This window comes from Mesoplodon mirus, assembly GCF_964341445.2.
Source record: "Mesoplodon mirus genome assembly, chromosome: 7".
NCBI lineage: Eukaryota > Metazoa > Chordata > Mammalia > Artiodactyla > Ziphiidae > Mesoplodon > Mesoplodon mirus.
Window position 1 is genome coordinate 70,689,767 of NC_138983.1, and position 12,509 is coordinate 70,702,275.

General features: G+C 45.9%; 1 protein-coding gene across 1 annotated transcript; it reads left to right on the plus strand.

The window, feature by feature from the left end:
• Positions 1–1,831: 1,831 nt before the first annotated feature.
• Positions 1,832–4,465, plus strand: LOC309807560 (serum amyloid A protein-like). Its single transcript, XM_082627366.1, has 3 exons — positions 1,832–1,922; positions 2,250–2,341; positions 4,258–4,465. Exons 1-3 carry the CDS (start codon positions 1,918–1,920, stop codon positions 4,410–4,412), a joined length of 252 nt encoding a protein of 83 aa, XP_082483492.1. The 5' UTR covers positions 1,832–1,917; the 3' UTR covers positions 4,413–4,465.
• The last annotated feature ends 8,044 nt before the right edge of the window (positions 4,466–12,509 follow it).

Sequence of the window (12,509 nt, forward strand, 5' to 3'; positions counted from 1 at the left end):
AGGCAGCAAAAAAGACCCAACGCAGCCAAAAAAAAACAACAAAAAAAGAATTGGTGTAGTGAAACTCAATTGATTTTTTATGTGAAACATGGCAATCTCACTGAATTCTCTTAATGGCTTCATTACTGTGCCATTTGATTCTGATGGGTTTTCTACGTAAAATGCTGCATCATTTAGAAATAATGATAGTTTCATTTCTTCTCCTCCATTTCTCATCCTCCTCATGTTTCTTGTCTTAGCAATGGGCAGGTCCTCCAGGAGAATGTGAAACTGAGGTGATCAGAATAGGACATCCATGTCTCATTCTTGGCCTTCTTGAGAACGCACCTAAAGTTTCTTCTTTACACATAATATTTGCTGTAGAGCAATGATTCTCAAGCTTTTTTGTCTCAGGGTCCCATTATATTCTTAAAAATTATTGAGGACCTCAAAGAACTTTTATTTATCCTGACTCTATCAGGATTTAACACACTGGAAGGAAAAAATGTTTAAGCATTTAAAAACACAATAATATATTGTGCTGTTATGAAGTTTTATGAGGATTGAGTTAATTTATGAAAAACCCTTTGCAGAGTATCTAAAAAATGGTCAAATAGATAAATGAATAAATAAAAACACAATAATAAATCCATTATGTTAACATAAATAATATATTTTAATGAAAATAATCTTTTTCCAAAACAAAAAAATTAATAACAGCAATAGTAGCTTTATATTTTTGAAAATTTTTAAATATCTAGCTTAATAGAAGGTAGCTGGATTCTCATGTCTGATCCTGCACTCAATCTGTCACAATACATTATTTGGGTTGAAGTATACAAAAAAATTCACATCACACAGATACAACATATAGGTAGAAAACAGGAGAGCATTTTAATAGCATTTTAAGATAATTCAGGCAATTCTTTGATACGATACCAAAACTTGACTAGTGGTAGTTTCTTAAAGGTCAGTTGCAATGTAGAAATCTAAAACCATATCAATGAATATTTCATACCCAGTACACTCATGAAAAAAAATGAGAATGAAAAAGGAAAAGAATATCTTAGTGCTACTGTGAAAATAGTTTTGATCTCACAGACTCCCCTGAAAGGGTCTTAAGAGACCCTCAGGTTTCCCTAGAACACACTGTGAGAACTGCTGCTATAGATTATTGGTATTTAACCTTTATCGAGTCAAAAAACTTCTCATTATTTTAGAATACCTCTCTTTTTTTTTGTCATAATAGGTGTGAACCCTTATGAAATGCATGGCTGAGAGGCTGAGAGGGCTTTCTCTGCCCTGGAGCTGAGAGCTCAGCACAGGTACACAGAGTGGTGGAAAGTGCTCAGAGCACCCACGACATTCGGTGGGGTGGCCTGTCAGTTTTGAAGCTCAAGGGATTTACACATGAGTTCAAAGGATTTAATTTCTGACACAGCTGCTGTCTGGTCCAGAAGGGACCATCCTGAGGAAATGACCAGGAAAGCAAGGTCCAGGCTGGAGAAGTATCCTCTAACCACACACCTTCCTGCAGCCTGGGGGCCTCCTTCCTGGAGCTCCACACCCTCTTCTCCACAGCCCAGGTGGCCTGGGCCTCAGCCCCTCCACCCCTGACAGTGGCCACCAGGCAGAACAGGCCTACCTATTTTCTCAGGGTTGCACAATGAGAACTATGACCTGTGGATGAGGACAGCCACTGGTCTCCAGGAAGTTACCCTTTGCAGTTTTGTAGGAGAAATGACCTGCAGGGACTCTCCCCCAGGCACCAGTCCAGCTTTCCTTCTCACCCCATGACCCCAGCAGGGATGGCTCAGTATAAATACAGCCACCTGTCCCCAGCAGGTCTGCTCCACCTGGTTCAGGTGAGAAACTTCTCCAAGGAGTGATTTCTTTGAACACACTTACTTCAATTCTTCTGTTTTGTATTTGTCCTGTATGAGGTCAGTGCTGGCAGAGTGGTGCATGGGAAATGCTTTTTGATTAATTACAGGCTGCTTTAGCAAGACACATCTAGGTCCCAGCTGCCCTCCTCTACCACCATAGACACCTTGGGGACCTCTTAGACAGCATTGGGTTCAGGGTTGGTAGGTTCAGAGCTGAGGGCTAGCGGCTCCGAGTGAGGTCCTACTGCACTGTTCCCTAGGTGGACCACTGAGGGTCTAATGAGAACAAGTGGAAGGAACAGCCGGGCCCTCCTTGACATACAAATCCCAAGGTGGGTGTACAAGGCTTGGCCGTGTCTCCCTGACCCTCTCTTTTCATTTCAGCACAATGAAGCTTTTCACAGGCCTCATTCTCTGCTCCTTGGTGCTGGGAGTCCACAGCGGATGGTTTTCCTTCCTTGGTGAGGCTTATGAAGGTAAGGCTGGTGGAGGGGGCATGACACCCAAGGGCCTCTGGGATTCACCATGAGCACTCTTAAGGGTTGGAGCTACTGTCTTAGGCGGTGCTGCCCTATGTGGTAGAATGCGCCAGGTGTTTGGGGAGCTTTTTTTCAGACTGATTGAAAACCACAGCATTTATGTCTATCAGTTACTAGAGGAAGAACAGTCATCATTCCCAGCTGAAATGGAAGTTTGAATGGAAGACATAAAATAAGTCTTGAAATGGTACAGCATTTCCCTCAGACCAATTGCATGAAGTAGGATGAAAGCTATCCATCTATTTCCCTTCTCTTCTTCTCTCCCTCCACTCATTTCTCCCTTCCTCCCTCCCTTGCTCTCTTCCTTCCTTCCTTCCTTCCTTCCCTCTTCTTCTTCTCTTCCTTCTTACCTTTCATTTCTTAATTGGATAATTCAGGGACCTTCAGCTTAGCTCTTGCTCCTGCTTCCTATACTCAGTGACACTGTCCCTGGTTTAGTCTGTTTCCTACCCTTTTCTAGCCTTTTAACTGACAAAAAAACCCGTGTGTGACCGGGGTCGGGGGGGAACCTAATAACATATATCAAGCTTCCAGTAGGAACTCGGCCTTTACATGCACTTCAGGGTGACCAACTCTCCTGCTTTGCCCAGGTCTGAGGAGTTTTCCAGGACACTTTCAACGCTAACTGGGGCAGATCCAGGAAAACAGGGGCAGTTCTGGTTAGGCTGGGACAGTTGGTCACCTACTTACCTGCAGAATACCTCCGTGAGGGAGGCATCTTCCCCCATCTGAAGGGGAGAAAACCAAGGCTTAGAGGAGCCGAGTCCGTTGCCCAGGGACTACGTGCCAGTCAGCAGGTGGCAGGAGAGAAGTTTGAACCCAGCTGTGCATGAGGCCAAAGCTCTTGCTGGGCAGACTTGTCCCAGTACCACTTCCTCAAGCTGGGGGCTTATCAATCTCAGCTGCATGTTGGATTCACCTGGGGAGCAATGAAAACTATTGATGCCTGAGACGCACCCCAGAGAGTGTGAGGTAATTGGCCTGGGGTGTGAGGTAGGTCTCATGGGACTTTCAGTATCTCCCCAGCTGATTGGAAAGTGTAACCAGGCTGAGGAAAAGACCCACTGCTCGAGGGCTTGCTTCCTCACGCAGCCCACATCATCAATACCGGCCACTAGAAAGTTCTCAGGATGCCATTCACATGCCTAACAGGCAGGGGAATCAAGTCACATTTAGTGCATTCGCGCAGCAGAAATACATTTCTTAGGCGTCAGGGCAGAGGTGCTGCACGTCTGCCCCTTTCTCAGAATCTGTCCTCCATGTCACCTGCTCACTCACCCAAGTCCCCTGGATCTTAGCCTATGCAGCTTCCTTTTATAACAGTGGTTCAGGGCCAAGGCAATTTTGTGTCCTGGAGATATTTGGCAATGTTTGGAAACGTTCTTGTTTGTCACATTTGGGGAATAGGTTGCCCATTAGTGGGTAGAAGTGAGGGATGCTGTTAAACGTGTTACGATACCCCAGACAGCCCTGAACAACACAGAATTATCTGGCTTAAAATTTCAATAGTATGAAGCTGAGGAATCCTGCCCTATAATGAGAGCTCCCTTCTCTCCTTTAAACGTATCACATAGAGCCCTGAGTGAGATGCAGTCCAGAGAGAGCATCGTCGGGGCCCAACAACCAGGTCCAACACAGCTGTGCTCCTCCCCCCGTAACAACTCTCATTCGAGTTACCGGGAGCAGGAAACTAGGCACGAAGTATGCTCTTCTCAAGCCATGGTACTCATGGTGCTTTCGCCACAGGATGAAACTGAGTCAGTGGAAGATTTTTCATTCCTTGATTCTTCTCTGAGGTGCGGCACAGTTTTCTGTCCACCTGACAATCCTTTCTCTATGTGCTTTCCTCCCAGGGACTAAAGACATGTGGAGAGCCTACTCTGACATGAGAGAAGCCAATTACAAAAATTCAGACAAGTACTTCCATGCCCGGGGCAACTATGACGCTGCCCGAAGGGGACCTGGGGGCGCCTGGGCTGCTGAAGTGATCAGGTACCAGGGGCCCTGAGGATGCAGGGATGGGTGTGAGAGCCTCGGACAGGCAGGAGGGGCCAAGCCCTGGAGGACTTCTTGTAGGGCTGTGGCCTCTCCTCCTCTTATCCACCCTCACCCTCTGTGTCCTGTGTGGGGTCTGAGTGGCTGAAGAGCACAGCAAGGCTGGTGGCACAGACGATTCCCAAGCCTCCCGCATGGGTACTGTTCACCCAGCATAAGGGGACCCGCAGGGCTGAGGTGGGCTGAGCCCGGGCAGCCTCAGGCTTCATCCCCTCCTTCCTGGCTCCTGTCAGAGTCCTTGATTCCTTGGAAAGAGGAGAGATGGGGAGGGTGGGCTGTTGCTCGTCAGCCCTGGAGTAATCCCCTACCTGCCCTCCTCCATTCCAGCGATGCCAGAGAGAATATTCAGAGAGTCACAGACCTTTTTAAGCCTGGAGACAGTGGCCACGGACTGGAGGACTCAAGGGCCGACCAGGAGGCCAATAAATGGGGCCGGAGCGGCAAAGACCCCAATCACTTCAGACCTGCAGGCCTGCCCGACAAGTACTGAGCTACTTCTCACTCTGCTCAGGAGACGACGGGGCTGTGAGCCCCCGAGGGCAGGGACGCTGAGCTAGTGTGTTCTCTGTCCACAGAAGCCAGCAGATCTAATAAATGCTTAAGAGATTGAATGTTGAAAACCGTGTGTTATTCTTTGATATAAGGACAGCCTGTTAGTTCCCAAGGGGTGATGGCTGGACACCCACATGAAGGCCGAGTCTGTGCCTATGTCTTGGGTGTCGGGGCCACAGTCTCAGCATCATACAGGGCAGACACCCTGCTCCACCCCTTCCCCTAATCAGACCCGCTCCCCTCCAGGCCCCTCTGGTTACAGTGGTGCTCTTTCTAGGCCCTTCTGTATTCAGGCCTCTTCACGCCCTGGCAGTTGTGTCCTGTCAGCTTCTCTGCCCTGGGGTCTAGTCCCCTTAGTTCGTCCTCAGTGGTGTCTGTGTGCGGGCAGGGGACACAGCCTCGGGAGGACTGGATCGTGGAATCCTGCTCCAGCAACTGCACCTTGATCTTCTGTTCATTTCTCAGCAACACGTACAAATCCATCTATGAACCAATTTCTGTCTGTGCCATCCAGAAGTGCCTCCAAAGCAGTTTCCCTTCACTCTATATTCCTTGCCTTATGCAAGTGTCCAGAAATAAACATGTCAAGAAACGGAGGCATAGGCACAACATCAAGATCAAGTATCAGGAGGTTTTGTATTGCCTTGGATATGTATCAGGTCCTTGAGAAGAAGTCATTTTCTCTCCCTGGACCCTTCCCAACAGAGGAAAGCCAGCAGCATGTTACTTTTTTTTCCGGTCATGCCGCACGGCTCGTGGGATCTTAGTTCTCCCCCCCAGGGATTGAACCCAGGCCCACGGAATTGAAAGCTCCAAGTCTTAACCACTGGACTGCCATGGAAGTCCCAGCATGTTACTTCTTATTGAGGAAAACAGTGTCTAATAAAAGGGGTTTGGGCCTGTTAGAGCACAGGAATTATGAGTGACTCAATAAATCACAAATTCCTAGATAAACCAATAACCTTCTTCCTTGGATAAAAACTTTGGTTTTGGTGTTTGGTTTTTTCAGATTACAGATTCCAAGAACTAAAATGATCTAACACTTTAAAGAGTGGTGAATAGGGGCTTCCGTGGTGGCACAGTGGTTAAGAATCCACCTGCCAATGCAGGGGACACAGGTTTGAGCCCTGGTCCGGGAAGATCCCACATGCCGCGGAGCAACTAAGCCTGTGCGCCACAACTACTGGGCTTGCACTCTAGAGCCCGTGAGCCACAACTGCTGAGCTTGCGAGCCACAAGTACTGAAGCCCACATGCCTAGAGCCTGTGCTCCACAACAAGAGAAGCCACTGCAACGAGAAGCCCGCGTAACGCAACAAAGAGTAGCCCCTGCTCGCCACAACTAGAGAAAGCCCGCGCACAGCAATGAAGACCCAATGCAGCCAAAAAAAAAAAAAAAAAAAAAAAGAATAGTGACTAGGCTTCTGTATCCAACTTTTATTTCAAGTAATAAAAAGGGTGATTATTAAATTTTTCCTATTTACAATAATTTGGAGAACTTGCTTTATCCAAACTTTCAAGTCATCCTTTCTCCTACTTTTCCTTTCTTTCCCCTCATTTTGCAAAAATCCATACCTTCAGCACCTGGGATAGAAATCTAATAGTGAACATTGTCATAACAGGAGTCTCCTTACAACGTGGGGTCTGTTGAGACTTTACCACTAGAACCCTAAACTCAGCAGTGCTGTGAGCCTGTTCTCGCCAGCCAATCTGCCACCGCACTCTCCCTAATCCCAGTTACCCTGCTCCTGCTTTATTTTGTCAGACCCACTTTTCTGAGACACAGCCTGAATCCTCCTTAAGAGGGCCTCCTCCACGTACACCTCTGACAGTGCCTTCTGATGGGACCTGTATGAGAAAGTTCTCCTGTGACTAACTACCTTATAGACACACTTTTTCTTCCTCCTTGACAAGGAAATTAAACTTGTCTTTCCCCTACAGAGATCATGAATCGTCTCCCCTTAGGAGTGCTCCTGAATCCCACGTTCAGAGCAGGAGTGTGTGCCGGTTAGCAGTTTATTTACTCTGAGCTCCACATCCACCCTTCCTTGCCCCGCTTGTGATACTGGAACTGGACCCTGTGAACATTTCTCCTGTGCCAGCTGGGCACGGTGTTAATCTCTGTCCTTTGAGGGCGCAGGAGGGACGTTGCAGGACTCAAACACTTCCTGGTTTGTGCTTTCCTTCTGCCCAGCTCCTGTGGTGGTCTTCTCTTGCACAGGACACCCAGTGACACTCACGCCAGGGAGGAGAATGTACTTGTTCTTCACATGGGCAAAACCTTGCAGAGTCCAGACCGTCAGTAACAGCTTTCCCAATAAAGCACCACATTGAAAACCCTGACTTCAATCCACATCACTCTTCACTCTTGCACGTTTTCCTCTTCCTCTTTACAGTCAGACTTGTTGAAAACCTGCCCATCTGCACTTTCTGATTCCTCGCTTCTGACTCACACTTGAATCCCCACCAGCCTGACCTCTGTCCCCACCACTCAGCCAAACAGCTCTGGTCACCACTGACCTCCATGTTGCCAAAACAACTGACATGTTTCTCTCCTCCTATCAGGAGGCCTCTGAGCCGTGCTCAGCCCAGTTGTCCTCTCCCTCCTTCCTGGAAGGTTCTCTCTTGGCTTCATAGTACCACACTCTCCTTTTGCTTCCCTTCAGTTTTCCTTTATCTCCTTAGCTGGGTCTTTTCATCTCCCCAGACTCTAAGTGTCCCTCAGACTTGGTTCTGGGCTCTCACTTTTTATTTCTCTGTATTCTCCCCAACAAACACAGCAAATAGTATCTACATGCTGACGGCTCTGAAACTTATATCTCCCCCTCAGAACCTGGTTTCCAAGCTCCGTGCTTGTTGATCTAATTGGTCTCCTGAAACCGCTGATTGGATGGCTTCCAGAGATCTCACACTCTGCATGTCCAAAGGGAACACTCATCTCCCTCTAGAACTCTTCACCCCCAGGCCCCTCCAATTCAGCAAATGACACAACTCTTCCCTCTGTGGCTCACCCCAGATATTGGGAAATGTGCTTGATGCTTCCCTTGCCTTTACCTCCACATCCAATCCACTAGCAAGCCCTGTGATTCTACTTCCAAAATTCATCTCTAGTCCATTAGCTTGGTCTCATGTGCACCTCAGTGCCCCTGGCCACACCTGTTCTCACCTGGGTTCCTGCAACAGCTGTCTCAGGAGTCTCCCCATCTTCATGGCTTCTGCCTCTGCTTAAGTGTGACTGTATAGTTTATCATCTAAACCAAGTCACTTTCCATTGTGAAAGGGACATTATTGATAATTGTATGTGGATGACAGGAATAAACTGGAACTGTTCTGATCAAAATAGGCCTGTCTGTCTAGCATTCAGACTGATCTTTGCAAACCATAATCTGATCATGTGTCCCTCTGCTTAAAACCCTTTAGCAGATCTGGTCCCTGGTCACCTTCCAGCATCATCTCATGCCACACCCTCCCAGCTCACTGCTCTCCAGCCACACTGGTCTTCCCTCAGTCCTAACAACAAGTCAAGCTCTAATTTACCAGGGTGTCTACACATGATATTGCCTTTGCCTAGAACACTCTTCCCACCTCCCCTTCACATGGCTGCTTCCATCTTCCCTGTACCTCTCACTTGAAATCCCTCTTCGGAAAGGCCTTCTCTGACTACTCTGAGTGACCTACCATGACTATTCTTTCTTTCTTAGCAATTATCAATATGTGGGATGATTTTATTCATTTCTCGGTTTACTTTTTCTGTTATTTGAGTGGTTTTTTGGTTTTGATTGTTTTCTTGGTCTGTCTTCCAGACTAGATTGTAACAATTTCTGTCTCATTTATCTAGCACCAAGAAAAGTATCTGGCACATAATAGGACTTCAACAAACACTTATTGAATACATGAACGATTGAGAGAATTTATTTTTTAACTTACTAGTAAGAAGGGAATTTTTTCAAGGTAAGAGAAATGCATTACATTTCTTATAAAACATATTTCCATTATATATATATATATACCACATTTTCTTTATCTATTTATCCATTGATGGACATTTAAGTACTTAGGTTTCTTTTATATCTTGGCTGTTGTAAATAATGCTGCAGTTAACATAGGGGTGCATGTATCTTTAAAAAAATTTTTTTAATTGAGGTATAGTTGATGTATATTATGTAGGTTTCAGGTGTACAACACAGTGATTCACAATTTTTAAAGGTTATACTGCATTTATAGTTATTATAAAGTATTAGCTACTATTCCCTGTGCATCCTTGTAGTTTTTTTTTTTTTTTTGCAGTACGTGGGCCTCTCCCGTTGCGGAGCACAGGCTCCAGACACGCAGGCTCAGCGGCCACAGCTCATGGGCCCAGCCACTCCACGGCATGTGGGATCTTCCCGGACCGGGGCACGAACCCGTGTCCCCTGCATCGGCAGGCGGACTCTCAACCACTGCGCCATCAGGGAAGCCCCATCCTTGTAGTTTTATACATAGTAGTTTATACTTCTCAATCCCCTACCCCTATCATGCCCTTCCCTCTACTAGTAACCACTAATTTGTTTTCTATATCATGAGTCTGTTGGGTTTTTTTGTTGTTGTTATATTCAAGTTTGTTTTATTTTTTAGATTCCACATGTAAGTATATAAAAGTTCTCATCACAAGAAAAAAATTTCGTCACTGTGTATGGTAATTGATGTTAATTAAACTTATTGGGGTGATCATTTCACAATATGTACAAGTATCAAAACATTATGCTGTATAACTGAAACTAATGTAATGTGCTAATTATATCTCAATTAAAATAATAATAATAATAAAGGCCATTCTAATCAGCATCCAGAATCACTGGAAGAGAGGGACCAGAGAGCCTGAGCTTGTGTTTGATCCAGCTGGAGTCAAGTCCCCAGGCACAGAAAGTTTATTTAAGTCTAAATAAACTGAGAACAGAACAAGCTGTGAGACTGTCACCTGGGATCCTCCCAGAAATGCAAAATCTCAAGTTCTACCTCAGATCTACTATGCAGCCAGGACCAGTTACATAATGTGTGGTACCAGTGACAAATAAAAATGTGCGGACCTTGTTCAGAAATTATTAAAAATTCTAAGATGGTGAAAGCAGGGTATTAACCAAGCACTGGGCCGTGCTAAGCATGAGGCTCTGCACAGCTGCACAAGCCTCATGCCACAAAGATGGGCAGTTTCCTAGGAAAAGCTACACAGCCAGCCAGGGGATTAAAAACTCTGATACAAAGTCACTAAACCCAGGCTTTGCCTATTAGTATCAGATAAAATCATGCTTAGATTGCTAGAAGAATATATCAACTTGAATATTCAGAATGATTCAGAGTCGTCCATCTGGAATAATGTATTATTACCTGGGGAAGATGGGAAAACTACAATCTGGGAAAACATTCTCTGTATTTAGGACACGGCGGTGCCAGTTAGCATTTTTCTGAACCCTCTAGGAAGAAATGCCAAGCAGGAATTTTCCAGGCCTCTCTTGTGGTTTGTATTTGATCCACTAGACCGGGGTTGACTGGAAACTCCAGGCTGGTCGCCTCTGCACAGCAGCGTTGTGTTGTAATTCTGTACTGTTACTCAAGAAGTTTCATTGTATCCAGATTTCTTCTAAATGAAGAGGAGGGAAAAGCTGGGTTTAGCTCTGACCTTACTCTAAAGTTACTGTTCCTGGCGCAAGGGATGATTTCAGTCCCTTGTTGTGCCACAAAATCGTCAAAATGGTAAACTTTATGGTATCTGTGGTTTACAATTTAAAAAAACAACTTGACATGTGGAACCTGAAGAAACAGAACCCTGGTGGAATTTCAGCAGGTGGGCCCTGGGGCAAACGGCAGCTCAGGGTTGATTGAGCAGGGGCACAACTGGAGGGCAAGTGCAGAGCGTGTCCAAGAACAGAGAGCCCAGGATGAGAGACAAACTTGGGCTCTGAAACTGAAAACGAGAGTCCGGGAACAAGTCACAGAGGGCCTTGTCGACAAAAAAATTTTAATCAGCAGTCAATCTAAGAAAGAAATAGAGAATTTTATTCCAGCCAATATGAAGATTATAACTCAGGAGACAGTCTTTCAGAAAGCTCTGAGGGGAATTCCCTGGTGGTCCAGTGGTTAGGACTCTGCTCTTTCACAGCCGAGGATGTGGGTTCGATCCCTGGTCAGGGAACTAAGATCCTGCAAGCCGTTCCACCCATTAGAGGTCAAAGCAGTTATATAAGTTTTTGAGGCAAAGGGTTATACATCAAAGTGACATATTGACTATGTAGTCCAACAGGCAAGCAGTGGGTCATTGTGACTCCTTACAGGATTAAAAGGAAATGTTAACTCCTAAAGAGTTACCTTGCTGGGGGCTTCCCTGGTGGCACAGTGGTTGAGAGTCTGCCTGCCGATGCAGAGGACGCGGGTTCGTGCCCCGGTCTGGTAAGATCCCACATGCCACGGAGCGGCTGGGCCCGTGAGCCATGGCCACTGAGCCTGTGCGTCCAGAGCCTGTGCTCCACAACGGGAGAGGCCACAATAGTGAGAGGCCCGTGTACCACACACACAAAAAAATAAATAAAAATAACTTTAAAAAAAAGGGTTACCTTGCTGGTGCCAGGAGGAAATTGTTTTTTTTTTTTCTTTTTGGCAAGTAGGCATTCCTGTGTCTTTTAAGGGAACCTAGTTAATGTGTAATACAGATGCACAATGTACACTAAAGGGGAGGGGATAGTGGTTCAAAAAGCAGAGAAAATTTTACGTTAGATTTTTTTCTTGTCCTGCCTTAAAATAATTTTGTTTCATCAGTTTAAATGTCAATCTCAAGGATTTGGGCTTTATTTTGAAAGCAGAGGAGAGCCACTGAAAGTTTCTGATTGGGAAGTGGCTTAAGGCTGTGCCTCAGAGGACAAGGATTCTGACAATATATCTCCAATTAACTTCCCATGAGACCCAGGGAAACACTCTTTCTCAGGGGCCTAGGTTTATCTACAAACTAGGATAACTCTACATCTAAATTTAGGAATAACGTGGGGGTAGGAGACAAGCTGAAGGAGGTTAAATTAGTCCTTAGATCTACAAGTTCCAGGTCTGGAGCAGGATCCCAGCGTCTGTATTTTTAAAGAGCTCCTGTGATGATTCTGATGCATGGCAAGCTCATGAATCACCTGACTGGGTGGTACCTAATGCTGGTTCCATTGTGATGTGCTGAGACTCAGTGGTGGTGGTGGGGAAGGCAGCCTTTAGAAGTGTTAACGAGAAAACCACAGGCCCAAAATGGTGCCACTTGTGCTCCCATACCAAGCCTAGACTTAATACTTGGCTTAGTTGCAGTTTCAACCCTCCCCAGAAATGTAATCTTAACCAGTGGAATTTTCTGGTCGGCACCAAACAGGTAATCTGCATGTGGGCCCTCTCCATCCACGCACCACCCCCCCACCAGAAGAGGTAACATGCATGATAAAAGTTTTGATGATCCCTTTCCCCCAAAAAGAAGACATCCTGACCTAGAAATAATC